The sequence below is a fragment of the Perca fluviatilis genome, chromosome 16 (assembly GCF_010015445.1).
Source record: "Perca fluviatilis chromosome 16, GENO_Pfluv_1.0, whole genome shotgun sequence".
Lineage (NCBI taxonomy): Eukaryota > Metazoa > Chordata > Actinopteri > Perciformes > Percidae > Perca > Perca fluviatilis.
In genome coordinates this window covers 29062772-29085933 of record NC_053127.1, presented here as the reverse complement: position 1 = coordinate 29085933, position 23162 = coordinate 29062772, and the positions used below count along the sequence as shown (strand labels likewise).

Here is a 23162-nt window from a genome sequence, read left to right as displayed (position 1 = left end):
TGGCTATTTCAAACTTTTTTAACAAATAAAAACTGAAAAAAGTGGGCGTGCAAAATTATTCAGCCCCTTTACTTTCAGTGCAGCAAACTCTCCAGAAGTTCAGTGAGGATCTCTGAATGATCCAATGTTGACCTAAATGACTAATGATGATAAATAGAATCCAGCGTGTGTAATCAAGTCTCCGTATAAATGCACCTGCTCTGTGATAGTCTCAGAGGTCCGTTTAAAGCGCAGAGAGCATCATGAAGAACAAGGAACACACCAGGCAGGTCCGAGATACTGGTGTGGAGAGTTTAAAGCCGGATTTGGATACAAAAACATTTCCCAAGCTTTAAACATCCCAAGGAGCACTGTGCAAGCGATAATATTGAAATGGAAGGAGTATCAGACCACTACAAATCTACAGCGACCCGGCCGTCCCTCTAAACTTTCAGCTCATACAATGAGAAGACTGATCAGAGATGCAGTCAAGAGGCCCATGATCACTCTGGATGAACTGCAGAGATCTACAGCTGAGGTGGGAGACTCTGTCCATAGGACAACAATCAGTCGTATACTGCACAAATCTGGCCTTTATGGAAGAGTGGCAAGAAGAAAGCCATTTCTTAAAGATATCCATTAAAAGTGTCGTTTAAAGTTTGCCAAAAGCCACCTGGGAGACACACCAAACATGTGGAAGAAGGTGCTGTGGTCAGATGAAACCAAAATCAAACTTTTGGAAACAATGCAAAACGTTATGGTTGCGTAAAAGCAACACAGCTCATCACCCTGAACACACCATCCCCACTGTCAAACATGGTGGTGGCAGCATCATGGTTTGGGCCTGCTTTTCTTCAGCAGGGACAGGGAAGATGGTTAAAATTGATGGGAAGATGGATGGAGCCAAATACAGGACCATTCTGGAAAAAACCTGATGGAGTCTGCAAAAGACCTGAGACTGGGACCGAGATTTGTCTTCCAACAAGACAATGATCCAAAACATAAAGCAAAATCTACAATGGAATGGTTCACAAATAAACATATCCAGGTGTTAGAATGGCCAAGTCAAAGTCCAGACCTGAATCCAATCGAGAATCTGTGGAAAGAACTGAAAACTGCTGTTCACAAAGCGCTCCATCCAACCTCACTGAGCTTGAGCTGTTTTGCAAGGAGGAATGGGCAAAAATGTCAGTCTCCGATGTGCAAAACTGATAGAGACATACCCCAAGCGACTTACAGCTGTAATCGTAGCAAAAGGTGGCGCTACAAAGTATTAACTTAAGGGGGCTGAATAATTTTGCGCACCAATATTTCAGTTTTTATTTGTTTAAAAGGTTTGAAATATCCAATGAATTTCGTGTTCCACTTCATGATTGTGTCCCACTTGTTGTTGATTCTTCACAAAAAATTTATATTTTATATCTTTATGTTTGAGGCCTGAAATGTGGCAAAAGGTCGAAAAGTTCAGAGAATACTTTCTAAGAGCACTGTATATATATATATATATATATATATATATAAAAATTTTGTTGTAACCACAGGTGTCACCAAATCAACCAGGACTGAAATCTTTAGGATTAAAACTTTAAAAACGGGAAGGTTCAGAAATTACTGGTTTGATAGAAAAATCTAATAATCAGATCCAACACCTTTGGGTGTTTTAAGGTAGTGACTGGCGTGTGGTGGTGGAAGGTTAGTAACAAGGCAGTGAAGTATGAGCACTGTGGAGCATTACTAGGCAAAGTTTGGTACTTAGAGAGATTATTTACCCTTAAATGAACCCTGGTGGCATACTGGAACAAACTAAAGCATGAAACATGTTGTCCAGAATAATGTTTTTACCCTAGCCTACAGAACTACCTCAGCAAAAAGGACCCCGCGGAGGGAAGAACAAAAGGTTGTGTTGTGGTACACAACAACATCCAGCTACGGTCGATCATTATTAACCTTAATTAAATTCCACCCCACTCCTTTCCCCTTTCATTTCTGCATTTCCTGCTTCACACACACACTCCGAAGACCTAAGGCCAGTTGTGGAAGAGAGATCAAATTCCGCACAATTATGGAAATGGTTTACCGTTTCCCCCTTCACCACCCCACACCACCGCACCCTCCCCTCCATCCCTTCTGCCTCTCTCTCTCCCTCTGTCTGACTGTGAACCTATCCCTGGCTCCCTGAAGACATGTCAAATGTGCTCAGATCAGTGTAATGGGCTGAGAGTTCATTACATTCACTCTGCGCCCTTTTATGAGGTCATATCCTGGAGAGGTCTGCCTGCCGGAGCGCTCTGCCGCACAGTAAACCAAGCTTGGCAGAAGTGGGGGGGTGGGGGGGGGGGATGAATGAAGGAGGGTGGAAATCAGCCCTTCCTCGACGCTATGCTTGGTTAGCCAGGAGGAGATGCACTGCGGCGGTGAAAACACACACCTGCGCATAGACACACACACACACACACACACACATACAGACCGTACTCAAAGACAAAACACTGATCAGAAATCTGCTTCATTGGGTGCGTATGAATCAGTGATTCTCAACATGGGGTGCAGGTACCTCCAGGGGGGATTCAGGGTATTTTACAGTGTGTCCCATCAAAATGAGAATTAATATTATTTTAATAGTTCAATTTCAAGATAATCCACAAGAATTCAGTACGCATGCAAGCAATTCAACTAAAGCAATGTAATCTCACAATGGACAAAGAGGTGGTGTGTGTGTGTGTGTGTGTGTGTGTGTGTGTGTGTGTGTGTGTGTGTGTGTGTGTGTGTGTGTGTGTGTGTGTGTGTGTGTGTGTGTGTGTAGGTACTTGAGATTTTTAAAAAAGCAAAAGGACAGGCATTCATTGACCAATAAAATGAGTCATAAGTAACAGGCAAGGAAAGCTCTAGACATAGTAAAGGGGTTAGCGATACATGAATTACTGTGGTGAGAGGAGGAAGAGATCACTATTATGACTCTGGAGGGGTGTAGGGAGAGGGGAGGGCTGAATCACATCAGTCCAACTATAGAGGAAAAGGGAGCCGTTTCCTAGTTTGTCGCGCAACTTTTTTTTTTGTAGAAAGAGTAAATTCAGGAATTTTAAGATTTTGACAGTATAACCATCTCTCAAGAGCTAATCAAAAGTCTCACAAAGTGCTCCTTTGTCAGTTTTCTGGCCAGCACTCATTTCTATTTGGAAACACATGGGTTTAAAATGTGTGTATTATCTTGAGTATAGTTCAGGTGGCATGTCGTGAAGTCAACGACAGGGTCCATTTATCTGCAAGAGAGAAGGATCAGGGGAAGTCTGCAGTCACAGCAGGTGAATAATGCTTGACGCATATATTCATACTGCAGTTTTGTTACAAATACAAACAGGATAAGTGTGTGATTCTTTCATTTTTATTCTAATAGTGTTGTTTAGAAAGCCAACTATTTCCTTCCCTTCACAAAGGAAATGTATATTACAGTCATTACATTAACATTTCTCTGTGTGAGTGGAAATGCAAGCAAACAATGGTTTCGGGATTATATAGCGTTTGGCTTAGGGTGGGGTAATGAATTTAGAGCCAATGATGGAATATCATTAGAGCCACACATTTTTATAGCTACACCATACTACACCACAATATAATTTAAAGTGACTACAGAGGCTGTTCTCTTTTGAACTGGCTGCAGGCCAATCTGTAATGAAAGATCGCCTGACAGAGTGTATATGCATTTCCTTAGCAACAGCACACACACAGCTTATTAACAGAATGTATTTAAAAAAAAAAAAAAAAAAACTACACTCTTACACTTGCACTGAGCATTTCATGTTTACAAGAAAAAAAATTCAAGGAAATGCTTCTGAAAGCATAATTCCCTTATCTACTCCAGTATACTCCAACTTATCTCCTTGAGGCAACAGGTTGGGTGCTGTGCTCAACACTGGTGTACTTGAATCCTGAAAATTGACTTGTGTTTTAGTAGATGCTATTTTCTGAGATTAATCGTAAGCAGTATTGTGTGTACAAAAACATTTTTGGGTGTGTGTGTGTGTGCGTGTGGTTCAATTGGCTTCCTGAAAGTAAAAGTAGTGAAAAACCTGTCCAACAGGTTTAAGGAAAATACATTTCAATATCTGCATGTTGTTTCTTTGGCTTTTCATTCAATGAAGTGGACCAAAGAAGGCTTTGACTTCTTACATTGGCCCACTGATAGATGGTACCTTTGTTTTTGTTTTTTTAACTCTTTTTTGTTGTTTATCCTTGACAGCAGAAATGTAACCACTTATGATTCAACAATGAATTTAACCTATTCATGGAAAACTTTTACTAGTTTTGCAACTTTGTGAGTGTGAAACGTCCATCTCAGGCAACAATACAGCTTCATTCTTACTTCAAAAATAGAAAACATTTAGCTAAAAGTTTAAAGTTTTAAACTCAATCAGCTACCAGGGAAATGTTTCCCCAATTCCCAATTTCAGGTCAGACGGGGCCATTCTGCACAGTTTGGTGTATTTGTATTGATTAGAACGCTAGTATTTGTCTTAATAATAAATACATATTAACGTTTGGTAATTTATCATGAAATGTTTTCTGCAAGGCTGCAGTGTGTGATTAAGATCCTCCTGAAATTGCAAAGCAGTAAAAACAGCAAAAACAATAGTTCTGGTCTGGGTGTCTGAGCGCACAGGCATGCATACTGACATTCAAATGTCAGAGGGCTTACACTGGACTCTGTCAGCTGATTACAGCCCTTTGTTTTGGAATGAGGAATTCCATAGCGGTCTTAAAGCTAAGAATTTAAAAGAAAACCAAAAGCAAGAGAGAGCGGTAGTATTCATTTCCTCCCACAAAATCACAAGCACGCTTGAGGGTAATGATGTGTCTCACCATAACTGTGTGGCACTTGACAGTCAAATCAAAGTGACACATTATAGCACCACGCTGTCCATTTGTTTATCCAGCTACTGAGCTACTGATCACATTATTAGGGAACATGTGGGTATGATGTGTACCACCAGCACCCAACTTGCCACATAATTAAACAGCAGGACGAGAAATGTTTTGGTATTTGTTTCTAACGGGGCCAAAAAGGGGGCTGTATAACTCCTAAAGGATTAGTTGTGTTAGCTCAAACAGTGTCTTTACTTTTCCCAGTGCATTCTGAGCTGCCAGGTGTAGTGGACTAAAGACCCACCTTGGAAGGGGCTGGACGCTTGCTGAGCCAGAGTGAGGTGCTCCTCCGTCAGATGGTAGACAGGCTGGTGCTGGTTGATCTCCACACTCGTGCACACGTTGCTCTCACCGTGCAAGAAGAAGGTGAAGGCGCAGGATAGGTGCTCACTGGGAGGAAGAAGAGAAGAAAAAGAAAGGGAGGAGAAGAGTCACTTGGGATCAGGTTACTTTAATATGCACCTTTGAAAGGAACGACTATGTGCAATGAATAACTCCAATAGTGTGAGGTGGAGAAGTAACTACTGTGGGGAGCAGATCAGATAGTCTAGTTCATGTTGCTGTTCACAGGGAATAGAAAGAGTTGGCAGGGAGAGGACAATTAAATTAGGGCTGTCAGCATTAACGAGTTATTCGCAACGCGATTAAGGGCCGAGCATAACGCGTACATTTTAATCGCATGCCGCCATTTATTAATTTATTTTACACTTCACTCGGCTTCGTGTCGTGCCTAACAGGCTACTAGTTTGACCCTTTGCTGCACCTTCACTTATCAAGCTGCCATAGTTCCTCAGGGCTCCAGACTAACTTTTTTATTTAGGTGCACCAGCACAAAATTTAGGTGCACCCAAATTTTTCCTTGCGTCGCCATTAGCGCTGAATGGCGATACACAATATATAGCTCTGTATTTTTTTACAAAGTGGGCTAAATGTTCAGTTTTAAGTCAAAGCCACTTTTCACCAGCTCTTTTATTAAAACAGATTGTGATTAAAATAAAACACAAAGACAGGGTTTCCTTTACCAGTTTGAAAATATACAGCTGCAACACATGTAAATGAAAGTTATCTAAAATAAATAGACGGGAAATTGACAAGTGCGTCGGTCTTAAACTAGCAAAGACACAAAGACAAGACATAGGGCTCCTTAAGTGGATACATACATATTCAGCCAATGATACGATTCGATATAATTCAATACACTTACATCTTTTTCTGAAAGATTTAAAGGGGACAGAGTGATTTTGGTGACATCTTGTGAGTGTTCCATTTACTTGGATTTAATTAATTGAACTGAAAACATCAATTACACAATATATGTCTCTGACTGGACAGAGAGTCTACAGCAGGGATCATCAACTACATTTTTTTCAGAATTTTTCTAAGCACTCTGGTGGCCAGACTTTCAAATAAAGAAAATAAAATTAATTTATACCTAATACGCCTATTCTTTTTCACTTTCTTACTGAATTAATGCTATTTTTGTAATTTTTTTTACATGTATTAGTGTGAGCAAACTCCTAAAAAACATGGAGCTCTTTAACTAGAAAAAGAGGCAGTTCACTGAGGAGTGATGGTTAAAGTCTGTGATTAGGAAACATGGTTGTAGCATGCAGCGTCCTGATTGGTGGAAAATGCTTGCAGAAAGAAACGGCTGTTGTCAGGTAAACATGTCACTGTCAAAGAGGCTGAAGCGAAAAGTTGACGTGGAAAAGCCCAGCTTTAATGATGAATGGACTGATAAGCAGGCTATGCACTCGTCATGTATGCCTCATTTGCAATGAAACCATGTTGTTGCAAAATAATACAACCAGCATCATCATCATCACTCGAACATAACGATCGCGTCATTCACGTGCATATTAAGTAGCTCCAGATTGTACGCTCTAGCGGAGAGTTTGGTTTGTTCAGCCAACAGTGAGGTTTACAAGAATTTGTCAAAATTTCCAGATTCCCGGCAACCTAAGATAAACCGTTAGACTACAAACCGACAGCTTTTGTTTAAGCTCGTTTGTAAAAATTCTCTATTTGCAGAGTAGAGCTGTGTTTGCGTAAAACAGCGCGGTGGACAAGAGTGGACTGAGCAGATAGAGCAGATTGAAATATCGCTTTCTACATCATGTTTATGCTGGTCTACACAGGTGAGTGCATTGATAAGTATTGACTTTCTACTCACGAAGGTTTAATTGTGGTCTATTTACAGAAAAGAGACCAGCGTGAGATCATCTGCCCCAGCGGCCGTTGGTAACTCTGTATCGTTCCCGTGTTTTAACCTTTAACGCACACACAGCTCGGCTCAGCTGTGTGTGTGTGTTTTAACGCACACACATCTCGGCTTAGCTGTGTGTGTGGAGCTCGGGCCTCACTGTACAGAATCCCGGCATGTGAATAGAGATGTAAATACAGGGGGCTGGGTTTTTGCTCTAAAATGCTTGAAATGATAAATAACAGAACACATTTTTTCCTCTTTAAATTTTGTGAATTCATGATTATTCTGTGGGCCAGACTAAAAGCTTTGGCGGCGGGCCAGTTGACGTTGGCTGCTCTACAGCGACACTAGCGGCTGGCTGACCAAATCGTTCTTCCTGTAATGCGAACGGGGGTAAACATTGGGAATTTGGAGAGATCCAAACACAGGCACGGCTTTACAGAAGGAATGGGTCATGGAACGCAACATTAAACCCTATCCATATAAACGACATCGCTTCGTTCGTGGAGAGGCAGCGGATGCGAGGACGTTAGGTGCACCGGTGCGACCGAGGAAAAATTTTGGTCGCACTCTAGAGCCCTGTTCCTCATCATCACTCCTGCTGCTGCAGGCATGATGCAAATTTAAATATCACCGAAGCACATCAAGCTTGAGCTACCACCTACGAGCTAAGCATAGTACAGTTAACGTGACTCAGGTTGATGCTAGTGGGCTCAGGCAAAGCACTATTTGGGAAAGTGCTACTCGCCGACCTGTTGATGAAAAAAAATTACTACAGCTTTTGCGAATTGGGTGGCAACTAAGTGCAGACCACGCACACACAGCCTGTACTGCACGGAGAAAGCAGCCCAACTGCAACTGCTGCAAAGTGCAAACGCTGTCTCATTAACCGGTGATCACTGGACGTCAGTGAGTTACCAAAATTATTTAGAAGTTACTGCACACTGTATTGACTCTGGTAAGTAGGGTTGGGTACCGAAACGCGATGCCAATAGGGCAACGGTGCCGACGTAAACGGTAGTAACAAGACCGAATAAGAATGAAAGTTTCGGTGCCTCATTTTGGTGCCTGACTTTACACTACACCTGACAGCAGGTAACGTTAGCCTACCTTTAGCTAGCAGCTGGATTAAACACGGTTAAAATGCTGACAGCTAACGTTAAACAGTGTAAAGTGGGACTGTATTTCACTGGAGAGGATTCCAACATCGGGACCTAACAGTCTGCTCTGCAGCGCAGCTGCCGTTGTCGGAATTAAACAACACAGACGGTGCGTTCACTTAAAACAGGTAGCCTCCTGGTGCATTCTCAGTAATTGTAAAATACCATTTTCCCATCTGGTGTTTTTTTTTTTTTTTTTCGTTCAACAGAAATTTACTGGTGAAATAAGTTATTGCTATTGTTATAACATTATTATTAAATCTTTAATTTTGACCATGGCCTTAGCAATAAACAAGTCACTGACTGTTGTTTTCTACCCTTCTTTTTTTTCACCGGTATCGGAAAAAACCCAAACGATACCCAACCCTAATGGTAAGGATAGGGATTTTTAGTTTTCGGAGCAATTGTGCAATAATGACAAATTCACACATTTTTCTTTTGTTTACAGTAAATAAATATTAAACAAATACAAATCTTAAAGTCAAGTTCATAAAGTAACTTTCCTTGCATTCATTTGATTCCCAATCAAGATACACTGGTAAGAATTGCTTTCCATTGTTAATATGTACTTAAAAACAGTTCTGAAATGCAAAATAATAGAATGTTAATCATGTGATAAAACATGCGATTAATCGCAATTAACTATAGAAATTTAGCGATTAATCATGATTTTAAAAAAATGTATCTTCTGACAGCCCTAAATTAAATCTTTCCTCTCATTCAAGTTCTGTTTCAACATGACTGAGACTCTTGATAGGAAAGATTAAGCCAGAGATAGATACAAGGGAGTAAAAGAAGACACTAGTAATCTGTGTACCCTCTGGTGATACAAAGATTGTTCTGATGGCTGGACAGTTCTATTTTCTGATACAGCTACACACAATAATGAAGTGTCTGCATCTTCCATTTGAGTTTAGAGACTTAAAGGAACACGCCGACTTATTGGGACTTTAGCTTATTCACCGTAACCCCCAGAGTTAGACAAGTCCATACATACCCTTCTCATCTCCGTGCGTGCTGTAACGCTGTCTGACGGCTCCAGCATTAGCTTAGCCTAGCACAGATCACTCCGCCCAAGTACTATGTTCTTCCGCCTGAGAATATAGTTCCCAGTTTGTTTACGGTTAGAAGATGGCTGTGTCTCACGTTGTGTTGTTTTTGTACACGCTGTGACTCTACAAATCACAACATGTAAATAGGAACATGTTATTTTATCACTTATTCGGAGCAGTAGGATTGCTGGAACCGTTCACCTGCATGTTCTGTGCTGGCCTGATGCCGCTGGAGCCATCAGACAGCCTTACAGCACGCACGGAGATGAGAAGGGTATATATCAACTTGTCCAACTCTGGGGGTTACGGTGAATAAGCTAAATTCCCAATAAGTCGGCGTGTTCCTTTAAACGGCTATATAAAGGTCAAGATGCAGGTAAGTCAACACAGCGGTGCTCACAGGTGGTATGTGTGTGTGTGTGTGTGTGTGTGTGTGTGTGTGTGTGTGTGTGTGTGTGTGTGTGTGTGTGTCTGTCCGTCGAGTGTGGATAGTGCTGTGTTTAAAACAAAGGGGCAAGCCCTGACTAACCCTGGCTTTCTAGGCAATACACTCAGACACAACAGTATATTCTCTCTCCCTCTCTCCCTCTCTCTGCTTACAACAACGCCTGCCTGTGCCAGTCTGACCTCAACAGCACACAACAAAAGTGACAAGTTGAAGAAGAAACAGAAAGCAAGGACAAGGCAGACAGAAGGAGAGAGAGCAGAGTAAAATGCAAGCCATTGTCTGCAGGCTGTCCTCTCTCTTTCAGCCCGGTCTCATCCATCATACACACCCGCAAACGCACACAAATCACACAAATGCAGAGTGTGCGAGAGACAGCGTAAGTGACAGATGACCAAATGAAAATGGACGCTGTGAATTTGGAAGTGGATCAAAGAGGGTTGCCTCCTCCAAGGATTTGGTTAAGCAAATATCAGTCTTCTCTCCCCGTCTCTCTCTCTCTCTCTCTCTCTCTCTCTCTGGCACACCTACTCTGCAGAGGATTAAAGAGAAGGAGCAGAGAGGGGGAGCAACACAGATAGAGATATGGGGGAGAGAGCGCACTTCAATAAGATAATACCACCTACGTAGTGGAGAGATGCCCTAAGCCCCCCAGAGCTTGACATTCATCTTACACCCCTTTTTTCTGTAAAAAATAAGGTGGTGCTAGTTATTTAATGTCTATAAATGTATGATATTCATATTCTACAGTTGGAAGCAAGAAAAAAAGAGAGAGAGAGACTTAGATATGCATGTATACAGGTATTGGACTGCTACTGCCATGAAATGTAAGGATAGGTTCAGACTCTTTCAAGTCGGTCTTAATACAATATTCACATGCGTATATGTAAATTGAAAGCGCTATGGGTCACGGTAATCATTCCTCCGGTTTGTACTGGCTGTCAGTCATGGCGGACAAAATCAACAGTCCTTATCCTGTAAAACTAGACACAAAACAGTCCTCCATTCTGTAGTTTGGCAGAAGTAAATATGAGGCTTCTGCAGTCTGAATTAAACTAATCAAGTGGGTATCTTTCAAAGTTATGGTCTTTTCAGTACTAAATTCCCTTGTAAGGTTTCAACACAAGGTTTTAGGGATGCACCAAATCCAGATTTTTGGGATTCGGCCAAATACCGAATCCAGTGGTTAAGATTCTGCCGAATCCGAAACCCAATACTGAATTCTACTCCCATCCTCAGTCCATTAACACAGTAAACACATTAATGAAGTAAACAACGTCCACAGCCTCTAAAATAGTTAAATGTAACAACTTAATGTTGATTTCACATGCTCTTTTCACATCGTAGGAAAGCACATGATTTTCGCTAACCAGTGTAAGATGAAGGCATGTTGGGTGGGTGAAATTAGAAAGCTAACGTTAGCTAACGAGCAGCAGCCGGCCATTCGGTCGCTGCGCTCCCACTGTAGGGAGACTCAGGGAGACAGCCCGGGAGAGGCACTGTCTGGTTAGCACAGGTTTTTAGCTGTGACTGTCCTTCCTCTGCCGTACCTGAAGTTGCAGCATTTTGGCTGCTGTCTGTAGATTCCCTGTATTAACTGTATGTAACTTGTATTCTTTTGGATGTTTCATACGCAAATGTTTTAACAGCAGCGATGTTGTGTATTGTTTAGAGTCCTTGCCACCACGAGACAAATCGGCATTGCAAATTGAACATGTAGCTGGACTTGAATGGCCTTTTGACTGAAAGTACTGCCAAACAACACTTTCTGCTCACAAGTTCCATTTTCACAGCCTACTGCATTGAACGGTCCACCTACGTAAACACCTTCCCTTAATCAACGGCGGCGTCATTACGTCGACCAGCGTAGCGCGCGTAGTGCAAGCGTAGGGTTCGGTGAAAAAAAATTCTAAGGTTTGGCAGAAATCAAACCCCGTCAAAAAGCCCAATATTCAGCCGAATCCGAAGCATGGATTTGGTGCATCCCTACAGGGTTTCCTTGTTGAGCTGCATATAAAAAGGGAATACAGAAAGGGAAAATGACACTAAAATGACAGTAACTTTGAAATATATCCACTTCATTTGGCTAGGCTGCATTTGGATGACACACTGCATGAAGAAACACTGCCAGCTCAGACATTTGAATAAGGTCACTGTTGGTGCAGCTGCTAATAACGTTCGGTTGTCCAGCAGAAAAGTTGGACCGGACTCAACGTCTGCCTGACCACAATGGGACATCCGGAAAGGCGCTGTGTTGGCCAATCAAATACACGTTAGCGCACATTCCTGGAAGATTACTTTATAACATGAACGCCGTATTTCTAGTGTTAAGCTCGCTATCATAGCGGCAGCAATCATTTTATCTTTCATCATGCCAGCTTTCCAAAGTTGCTCTGCAGTGTTTTGGCATCCGATAAGCCTTCAAACTCAGGTACACACCCCCACCAACTCACCAGCTTACATTTTCTTTTAATGCAGGGCCGTTTTTGGTGTGAATGCCCACTTATTTGTGACTGCTGAAGCCTCACATCAGCCGGAGCTGTAAATTTTTGCAGAAAAGAAGAACAGAAAAATAATCTGAACCCATCCTTTAAAAGGGAGGCTTAACACCAGAATGTCATGTAATGTCATGTCAACCATGCAGGCCAGATCAGGTTGTGGAGCAAACTGCTGTCTATCAGATATCAGATTTTTCAGATAAGCCAATTTACAGTAGAATCCAATCCTCCAAATTAATTACATTTGTGCCACAAAGATTATATCAAGTTATGTTTTAATTCAAACTGAAAGAAAATGTAGGCACGACTGAAAAATATTACCCGCACATGACAAATATCAGCATATTGTTTTAATGTTTGTTTGTTTTTTCAATGAAAATGAAAACAATGCAAAAATGATCATTCCCTACAATATCGTGATTCATATGGTAATTGCAATATCAGTTTTGAAACAAAGACATTTTAAGTGCAAATATCATGAACATCGTTATGATTCCTAATGCAAAATACTAAGAAATAACAAAAGGTTTGATGGAAGAAAAAAAAAACAGCTAACAAGGATGTTAAGTATTGTTTTGGGCCTCATTTAATAGAAAATGTTGCTCACCATTTAGGTAATTAGGGTGTGCATTTATGTTTGTTAACACATGCACACACACGTGTGTGTGTGTGTGTGTGTGTGTGTGTGTGTGTGTGTGTGTGTGTGTGTGTGTGTGTGTGTGTGTGTGTGTGTGTGTGTGTGTGTGTGTGTGTGTGTGTGTGTGTTTTGTGTAAAACACCCTCCAGTGCTGGGGCAGGGCACGTCACCCAACCACCTGGAGCGTGTGTGAGAAACAGCACTCCGAAAAATAAAGATGGAGGTTAGAATGATAGCCAGGCACGATTCTCCCTCATTTGCACAGCATTGAGCCTAATACTAGAACAGTGGCAAACTTGGAATGAGACAGGCTGGAAAGGGCTGGTGGTGTTATTTAAGGCTAACCTGAAAAGAATAAACCATTTGTTTTTGGGTGAGATGGATGAGCTGGTTACCCTGTCAAGCAATGTCTAGGTTGCCATTACAAGAATGTAGCAGCTAACCAGCAGGCCATTCTGCTATCACTGTGGTGTATTTACGTACAGGAAATGGCCTAGAGAATGACAAGAAGGGGAGGAAAGGAAAAGCAAGTGAGACATGGATGACAACAGACGGGGAAAAAATGTGTTGTTGTATTCTGCAGAGATCAACAGAACTGCAGTCTGCCATTCGCCTCTCACGCATAGAAAACCTGACACTACACATTCACACACATCTGTGTTTGCAGGGCACTTGGAAGCTTGAGGTGGAGGGCTGCCATCTGTGGCTCAGCAGGCAGAAGTACAACACGGCTCCCTCACACACAGAGCAGTCTGTACAATCACATTTGTTAAGAATTGATTTCAATCCAGTATGATACTGTCTGTGTCAGCTGACTGGTTAAGAAGATTATCAGACATGCCAGCTGTTGACATTAAAACTGGCACATGCTAAATGATCACATTACTATCCTGTAGTGATTAGAGAATGACATGTTCTATGAAAATATCACTTTACATATTGTAAATGTCACTTAATGATTCTAAAAAAATCTGTCTGTCTACTTGTATAAACATCAAATATGCAGCTGCGGTGCAGACAAAGTTTCAGTGATTTTACTTTTTGCTTCTTTAAATTGAATATTTCAGGTCACATGAACACCAGAAAATCCTGTATCGACCAGTTGGAAACTAACTTGCCACTAAGTTGCAGAGTGTTTGCCGACACAAGGGTGATTCAAATGTCAACAGGTGCTTGGTAAGCCCTTGGCCAAGTAAGCACCGAAACATCGACGAAAACAACACCGGCACATGACAAGTTTCCTCACCACTGTGTCTCTCGCTGACACACAAAAGGATTTAGCAAAGCTTGTGCTGTGACAAACTGCAGCACAAGCCTATTGGATCTGTCAGTGGGTCCGTGTACAGGAGTGTTCACTGCCCCTGTCCACACGTGTGACATACACAAACACGCAGCATCGTGCCAAATTCAATTCTTCTGCAAACGCCCACAGCCTGCTGGTGAGGCGCGCAGACACACACACAACACACACACACACACACACGTGGGCTGAACATACACTGGCAAACAACAGCTGGTAAGCATGGTGGAATGTGTGTGTGTGGTAGCTGACATTAGGTGAGTGAGGAAGTGTAGGCATGGGGAAGGCGAAGCACTGATTTAACAAGTATTTTCCCATATATTATTACAGACCGAAGAGACTATTTGAGTTATTTCCCAAGATGTATGTGTCCAGGCCTTAAAACAGAAAATAAAAAAGGTATACATTTGTTTTTGAATATCATTTAGTAATACACTCACTTGTTATGTAGGGAAGGGGAAATCTTAAAAGGAATAAATCAACATTTTAGGAACATTTTGGGAATGCCTATTCACTTTCTTGCTTAATTAGTTTCCGTTTACTATCCTTTCGAAAATCCCCTTTGCAACTGTCAAACAAATCAAACCACAACAAAAGACATTACAGTTAAAGACAGACATTTAACAGCAGAGTGCTCCACAACAGCATCACCAACAAGCAAGAATTAAAAAAACAACAAGATGCAAGAGAGACAGCTATCATATCACAAGGATTTGTTTAACAGAGATCCATTGGGAGGTATGAAGGATCTCTGGGCACGGGTAGTACGCAAAAGGTGATACCCTGTACCTCCGTCCTGATGGCTCATACTCGCCAAGCAGTGACATACTGTGTTGTTGTTGACCTGCAATCTTACGAGACATTAATAATCATATTCAATTTGCTCTAGTTAACTACAGACAGTGAGAAATACCAAGCAATAAAGCAGAAAGCTAGAATACTCTCCACAAAGTAACAATGGGGTTCACTCCAAACTGTCCAAGCTTACGCTAGGGCTGGGCAGTCAATCGAAATTTCAAATCACAATTACGATTTCGGCTCCTAATGATCACAAAAACAGAATAATCGAGAAAAAACTACTATTTTGCACATTACGTATTGCAAGTAAACACTTACTTTGTCTTGTGTTCTGAATGGAATTTAGTGTTTTCACATTTGTTTAACTTTTTCACAGTTTTTAATTGCAACATCTTTCCAAAAGTCGAGCAGCCCTGGCTTACACAAAGTATTATTGTTGTAGGCACCTGTGTTTAAGTTCCATGACAGTTTTAGATCCTTTCTAGATATTTACATTTATATATTTAAAACTTCAATACAGTCACCATTAATAACTACTTGTTGGTGTGTCCTTCTGCTTGTTCTGAAATCAAATATCATTTCCTTAGTTGCCTTTTATTCAGCTGAGGACAACTGGCCTGACATCAATCAACAAACTCATCCACGATGCTTTGTTTTATTTTCAGTGATCAAACCAACAATCTCTGTGTCATTAGCAAATATTAGTAACATTGAAACGAGAGTTAGATGCTGAGAGTTAGATGTGAAGACCCACACCTCTCACATGTCTGTACAGTACATATCAAAGCTACAGCGAGCAGTCAGTGCTGGCCAGGCACAGTGACGTCCTGCACCATTCCTTTAAATGAACATAGGCACCCCTGTAACGTTCTCCATCTGCCATAACTCCAAATTAAATCATAACGAAATTATTATTTCATTTGGAAATAATTTCTTACTTTGCCTAAGGGTCTCCAGGAACCCCCCGAGGGTCCCTACTCCAGGAGACGTTGTGCCTGGTTAAGTATGTCAAACCTGCCTCAAGACTTAGGTTCTCAGGGACTTTAGAATGTCATCTCCCCTGCAGCGAGATGCTGCTTGCACTTCAAAAAAAAGGCCAAAAACCAAGGCCAGTGTTGAGCACCACAGAAAACTAAACTGTCCCTCTTTAAACGACTAAATATGTCTTATCTCATTTGTTTGCTCTATTATTAGAGGAATTAAATGCATAATTTTAAAGATGGAAAGAAAATATGAAATACAGCAGGCTGCAGTGTACCAAAATACTCAGTTAAAATGCCTTCAAAACAACTAGATGCTTGTCAGAATACCGTTCATTAAGGAGATGTGTGGGATCATGTTTCTCTCTCTCTCTCTCTCTCTCTCTCTCTCTCTGTGTTGTCATGTTGAGAGAGAAGATAAAAAGGAGGGAGGGTTAGCATTGTAGCCTGACAAAAAGCCACAAGACCTTTTAATCACCTTTTCTCTCTCTGTCTCCACCTTTCCGCCCACTCCCCTCTCCTCTGCTCTTCATCTATTAACTGGCAAATAGACTGGGCTGCTCTCTGATCTGCTCTCCTTTCCCTCTCCGAGCCGTCACACACAGCGTACGCTCGCTCACACGCCACTGGGATTGCCCACAGAGGCACTCCCTGCTCCACCTCTCACATGCAAATAGCCGGTGGCCTTTGGCTCGGTAAGGAGACAATAAGATAATCCAGTGAGGATTTGGAGTGGGGCCCACACACAAAGGAGGGCAGGTGGGCACATTAGTCTTCAGCTGGCATGCCATGGAAATGAGGTGCCACAGTGGCGACCTGTGCGGCTGCAGGGAGTGAGGAGAGAGTGGGCCGCGTGGGACTGACAGCATCCATCAGTGTCACACGGATGGTCTGCTGTGCAGCACACAAACAAACGATCAGCCATTTAACCATCCCATTATATGACATTTATGTGAATTACATCTCGTTTCTTGGCAGTACAAAGAATAAGCCTTTTGACATTTTACTTTATCTGAGAGTTTATTCACTCTACCTGCACCAGCTGACACACAACAGCATCCACCCGCGTCAAAATTCAGACTGCTTTCAGTTTCCTCAAAACATTCCTAAATAGCACTGGACACTATATTCCGTTTCCCACTATTTGCCACAATTCTCAAACTTCTAGGGATGCAACTGAGAGACTGATTTATATTTTCATTAACAATCGATTTGCAGATTGTATTCTGGATTAAGAGCCCAAGATAACGTCTTCAACATTCTGTAACATTCCACAGAGGTTTGTTGGGCTTGGCTGGCTGCACTCTATGAACGGAGCTTCCGTTTAGCTGATGTACACAACAGCAGCAGCAAGTAGTGTCCTTACTACTTAACTGGGGAGAGTCACCGTTCCATCTCTGGCCATTTTGCAGGGCTGGACACAGCAGTCAGCTCTGGTCTGCTCTGGTCTACTGTGTCCATGGATATATCTGCCACGTGCAGCAGCGTGTTGTTACGATCTGGGACATGTAAACATGTTTTGACTGGTCATGTGCTTTTGCAGTGACAGAACGTGCTGGCATGGGCACAGTATTATCAAACAATGCTCCTGGAATTAAAGCGTACTATACCAATCAGCCACCACTGGAACAAGGCTGAATCATTTTGACTATGGACAGGGCTGCAACTAATGATTATTTTCATTGTCGATTAATCTGTCTATTAATATCTCGATTAATGGATTAGTTGTTTAGTCTATGCAATGTCAGAAAATTGTGAAAAATGTTGATTAGTGTTTCCCAAAGCCCAAGATAACGTTCTCAGATATCTTGTTTTGTCCACAACTTAAAAGATATTACGTTTACTGTTATAGAGGAGTAAAGAAACTAGAAAACATTCACATTTAAGAAGCTGGAATCAGAGAATATTTGGAACAGATATGCATTTACAGTTCAAATTAAAATCTTTTAGTCAAAAATAAGATTTTGAAATGTTGTGGGCGGGACATGAAGTCAGAGTCCGCGTTAAGTGAAACCAAAGCAGAGAGACAGACACAGAGCTGTAGCCTAGCCAAAGTAGCGCACTTTTTAATTCATTAACTTTATCGGTTATCAGGCAAATAAAACGCTGATACATATAATCTGCAAACTGCCAAAAAACAGCCCGATAATCGGCCAGGGACGATAATCGGTCTCTCTCTAGTTGACAACTAATTGATTAATCTTTGCAGCTCTAGTAAGTTATCAAAGGTTTTTCTTTTGCGCAAAGAGGCAGTGATACTAGGAGTTTGCATAATTGTTTTAATGATAGCTGTAGTCACCTTTCAGCAGAATACATAGAAATAGAATGAGTAGAGAGGGCATTCCAATTCAATTCAACGTAGCAGGATAGTCAGAGCGGTGGCCATTTGTATGCGTACCATTGCAACGGGCTCGCTTCCGTATGAACCAACTTGCAGCAAGTCGCGGAAGGACGTTTTGCAGTAACGGCCAAACGAGCAGTGGAATAGTAATGTTACGAGGCACAGAGAGCCAACCGCTGAATGTGTTAAATTTAACAATTAAATCCTTCCTCCACACACTCTTGTCAAAGGGTATAAAAGCACATTGTTATAGCCAGATGACCGGCAACGTTGTCCAGCTGGTTTTCTGTGACCAATGTGGTGTGGGGACATGGCTAGCTAGCCAGCCAGCCGCCCGCTGGTTGGCAGAGGTGTCAAAAGTAATCACATTCATTACTCAAGTAGAAGTATAGATACTAGGGTTTGAAAAGACTTCTGTAGAAGTTGAAGTATCAACTCAAGTTTTTTACTCAAGTAAAAGTATAAAAGTACTGGTTTCAAAACTACTTAAAGTATAAAAGTAATTTAAGGGGAAAAAAATGAAATTTAGAAATTAGAAATTAGAAATTTTTCTAAAGACAATGATGACTATAATGTTATATTAAAATCATACCTGCAAACTCAGAAGAGCTGAAAATGGTGACACATTTCTTCTCTCTATCTCTATTATATACATTTAAAAAAGGAGCACCTTGTTCAATTGTATTTGTCTGTTCTGTATGTTCAAAAATATAAAACAATTTAAAAGTTGATCTAAATTTTAAAAAAAGGAGCACAAGGCGACATTAACGAATGGCTTATGTATTGCTAAGGCCACAGGGTCAAAATTAAATGATTTATTAAAAATGTAATAACTTATTTCAGGTCTGAAATTCAGAGTCTGTGTTTTTCAGACAACAGCAGCTATAGTCTGGTGTTAAAATCCTCTCCAGTGAAATACAGACACACTTTTACACCGTTTAGTTGTCAGCATTGTAACCGTGTTTACTCCAGCTGCTAGCTAACGGTAGGCTAACGTTACCTGCTGCCAGGTGTAGTGTTAACTAGTGTCCCGTGCGGCGATGTTTCAGTTCCCTCTAACGTACGTTTTCGGAGCATCAGAGAGAAACGCAGTCATTTAAGTGGCACCTAAATAAGGCACCGAAATCAGTGTTGCTATTCGGTCCGGTAGATAACGGCCGTTAAGGCACCGGTGCCGTATTAGTACCGGGTCTGTGCAGGTGCAATGGATCGCGTACAAACCAATAGGGTGTCGGAATGGTATATGTTTATACTTCTCATCCGACCACAAATTCACTCTATCCGGATGGCACGATTTATCTGGATAGTTTTTTTGTGTGTATGTGTGTATTTTTTAACGATGACAAGCCGGGATGAAGACGAGCCAAACTGAAATAGCAGTAACGAGGCTATTTTTAAAATGTAAGGAATAGAAAGTACAGATAATTGCGTGAAAATAGTAGAAGTAAAACGTCTGCTGTAAAATAATTACTCCAGTGAAGTATAGATACCCAAAATGTCTACTTAAGTAAGGTAACGAAGTATTTGTACTTCGTTACTTGACACCTCTGCTGGTTGGTGGGCTGGTTCCACCCCGCTTTCATGCTGCATTGTTTAAAGAAAATGAGGCGAACTGCAGGCTGTGTCCCTCCTCCTCGCTCACTCTGCTCTCCTCCTGGCGAGCTGCAACACACTGCACGGCCCCAATGAAGTGTTGTCATCATAACAACTAACAACGTTGGCCATTTTCTTTTGCACTGGTCAAATGACCACAGAAAACAGTTCAATGTCCTTTCCACTCATTGAATTTCTATGGCAGAATTTTTCAAGGCAGTGCAAATTTGACTTTCATATCAAAGCCAGATTACGAATTGAAATGGGGCAAGAAACCAAAAATACCAAAATCATAAGAATGGTACATATTTTCATTAAATAATGGAGGTGGCATTTTGTTCAAGAGTCCAGGATAAGACAAATGAGGGAGGAAAGATACAAATAAGAATGAAGGTGGTAAACAGCACTGAATTAGAGGACACATTTTCAGGGTGATATCATCTTCCCTACTGTCTAGCCATCTGACCACTGGGAAACAACAGCACTGTCTGCTGCCAAAGTAACACAAGCACACAAAGCCCTGAGAGACGCACCAGCTCCCGCTTTAGCACACAGTTCACACAGGGGACTAGGTGCTAGAGAAAACACTAAACTAAAACTCTTAAGGCCAGCACATTCACGTACACACACTCAAGAGCTCTATTACTTTGAATCGATTTCCCTCTTTCACAATTGGAGAGGGAGGTGGGCCTCTTTGTATACGTCAGATTAAACTTAGAAGGGAGAGAGACATGGAAAGAGATAGAACGACAAGTGCATAAAAAGAGGAGAAATCCGATCCTCTGCAAATCTATCATAGCCACACACAGATACAGCTGGAGCCAGCTAACGATAATACTGACATAACCCTGACAACAAGTCAGGTTCCAGCTCGCTCCCGGTTTAGGATGTATTACATGCAAATGCAGACACAGAAGCGTGCACACCCCAGGGTTCCTCTAATACCTGCTGTCAGCTAAAAAGCAACTGTTTCACTCTGAGCCAGATACCTTTGCTCTTGTGGAGAAAAAAAAAAACATATTTTCAGTAATAATGCTCATTACCATGTTCACATAATCACTTTGCAACTGCATCGTGATGCCACATTTGTTCCTTCCTGTGAAAGAGGCACCACTTTATGTATCACTGCAGTGTGATATGCATTTAATAGCCAAAATATGCACTCTATTCAAAGAACAGAACATACTTGCTAACAATCTTTAACTGTGTAGCATAAACATCCTATAAACCTGCCAGTGAAAAACTGCACTTATGTGTAGTAGTATGATAAAAAGAATGGAATTTTAATCTTGTTTAAGCCATGCTCACGTTGAGTCATTATTAGGTCATCATGCCCTTAGTAATACGAGTTGTGCAGTTGTAATAATAAAAGGGTCATTATCCAGAAGCATGGCCAATTAGTCAGCCTCATCCTGGATTAAAGCTGGGCTTCTGCAGTTAACCCACAAAGCCAAGGTCTACTTTTGCCCTTTTTCTTTCAAATGAGCGGATATGCTTTTTGAAAATCATGTTATACTGTAGTTACTGTGGTTTAAAAAACGTTGACCACCAGCTTGGACACAGCCATTACCAAATTTATGGGTTTCCCTAACTGTATCCCAGAAAAACGTGGAAAATGTTAACAGGGCGACATAATCCCTTTGTTTTACTGAACAAAATAATTATCTTGCAGAATGTCATATCAGAGGTCTGGTGACTCTATGTAGTTAAAATAGACTTTGATTTCAGGTTCCAGGCAACGGTGCATGTAAACTTTTACTGAACTTATAATTCAATGTCTCATAAAATAACAGAGGATTGTGCTTTATTTCGACTGACAAAATGTAAAGCTCAATTTAAGTAGTAAGTTTGGTTTTTATGTCAAATTAAGGGGACATAAGAAACGGTAAATGTCATTATTTTCAAAAGTATTAGCTGGCAACATTAGCTGCAGTGGATGATAGATTCTCCAAGTAAATCACCTATGTGTGTTGACCTCAGTAAAATGTAAGAAAGACTAGTGACTAATCAAGAAAATGTTGCCTTCTCTTCGTGGAGAAATAAGATGTTCTTCATGCTCTGCGCTTGGCAATGGAAGTTTGCTTGTTGAAGTGTCGAAAACATCTGTTACACTAATCACACTCTCAATTAATGATGGGCGTAACACAGCATTGAAGTAACTACAACAGATTTATAATCAACAACGCATCAGAACAACTACTGAGTAGCAGTATGCTTGTATTGTATTGTCTAATTCTATTAAAGAAACTGGAAAACTGGATTACAGACCTTAAGTCAGCTGAGCAGTTTGAAACCACAAAGCTGTATTCCAACAGGCTAGATGTTAAAATGCATTTTTGACTCACTCCACTTAAACTGCATGACATTCCCTTCTTAGATATTACTTCAAATTACCCACACCAAAAAAATTCTGGAATACAATGGAATCAATCTAAATTTACTTTTATTAACACTGAAAATGTATCCCATGTTAAATCAATTGAGCTTTGAGAAAGAAAGAAGAAAAAAAAAAAAAAAATGATGAGCCATGAGTTTTTTTGGCTGATGGCTGTGCAGTGTTTTCTCAACAGTGAGAAGAAACCTAAAGACGGTATCACTTACAGCTTCCTGATCTTGAAGATTAGATATTCTGCAACTGTCAAATGTGTCTTCAGGACTCTGTATTTGCATTACTAGCCGATACAGAGAATTTAAACTGAAATCCTAATTTGGCTAGCACGCAGCTGTTTGGAGTAACTTCAAGGTTTCTCTGGAGTTTGCCATACCCTGTGTTAAGCTTCCTTTAAATACAAAAAGGCAGCCACCTTGTAGTCTACAGTGATGATGTGAAAGGTCCAACACCATATAAGGGATTAGCTTTAAATGTGGCCATCTGTCTGAAAGTCTTGATTAAAGATGGTACCATAGCAATCACAGTTACTTAGAGAAGGACAGAGAGGAAGGGAGAGGGGGACAGGGAAGGAGAGACGCCTGATGGATTAACTATGACGACTTCTTCAGACCTTCACTTGGCCCCAACCCTGCCATAGCCTCTGGTCACATAGGAAGATGGGAGGAATGGGAGGAATGCACGCTACAGCGGCTGAGGAGGCAGAAGTGTGTAAAGAAATAGGGGAACAGAGAGGGTGCAGAGGAAACCTAAGGACATAGGATTCCCTCCTGAACAGTGAAATGTGTCCCTGCTGCTACCCTTGAATTACACTGCTGACACAATATGGGTTTCCTCAGTGCTACAACACATAAAAAATAAAAA

The 23162-nt window shown here is 41.2% G+C and overlaps 1 protein-coding gene across 2 annotated transcripts in view; it reads right to left on the bottom strand.

The window, feature by feature from the left end:
* med13a (mediator complex subunit 13a) overlaps positions 1–23162 on the bottom strand; it is a 101710-nt gene that overhangs the window by 36950 nt on the left and 41598 nt on the right. For both annotated transcript variants that reach the window (XM_039778204.1, XM_039778203.1), the window contains one exon: positions 5144–5289. In XM_039778204.1, coding sequence (XP_039634138.1) covers positions 5144–5289 — 146 coding nt within the window. The remainder of the gene's footprint in view (positions 1–5143; positions 5290–23162) is intronic.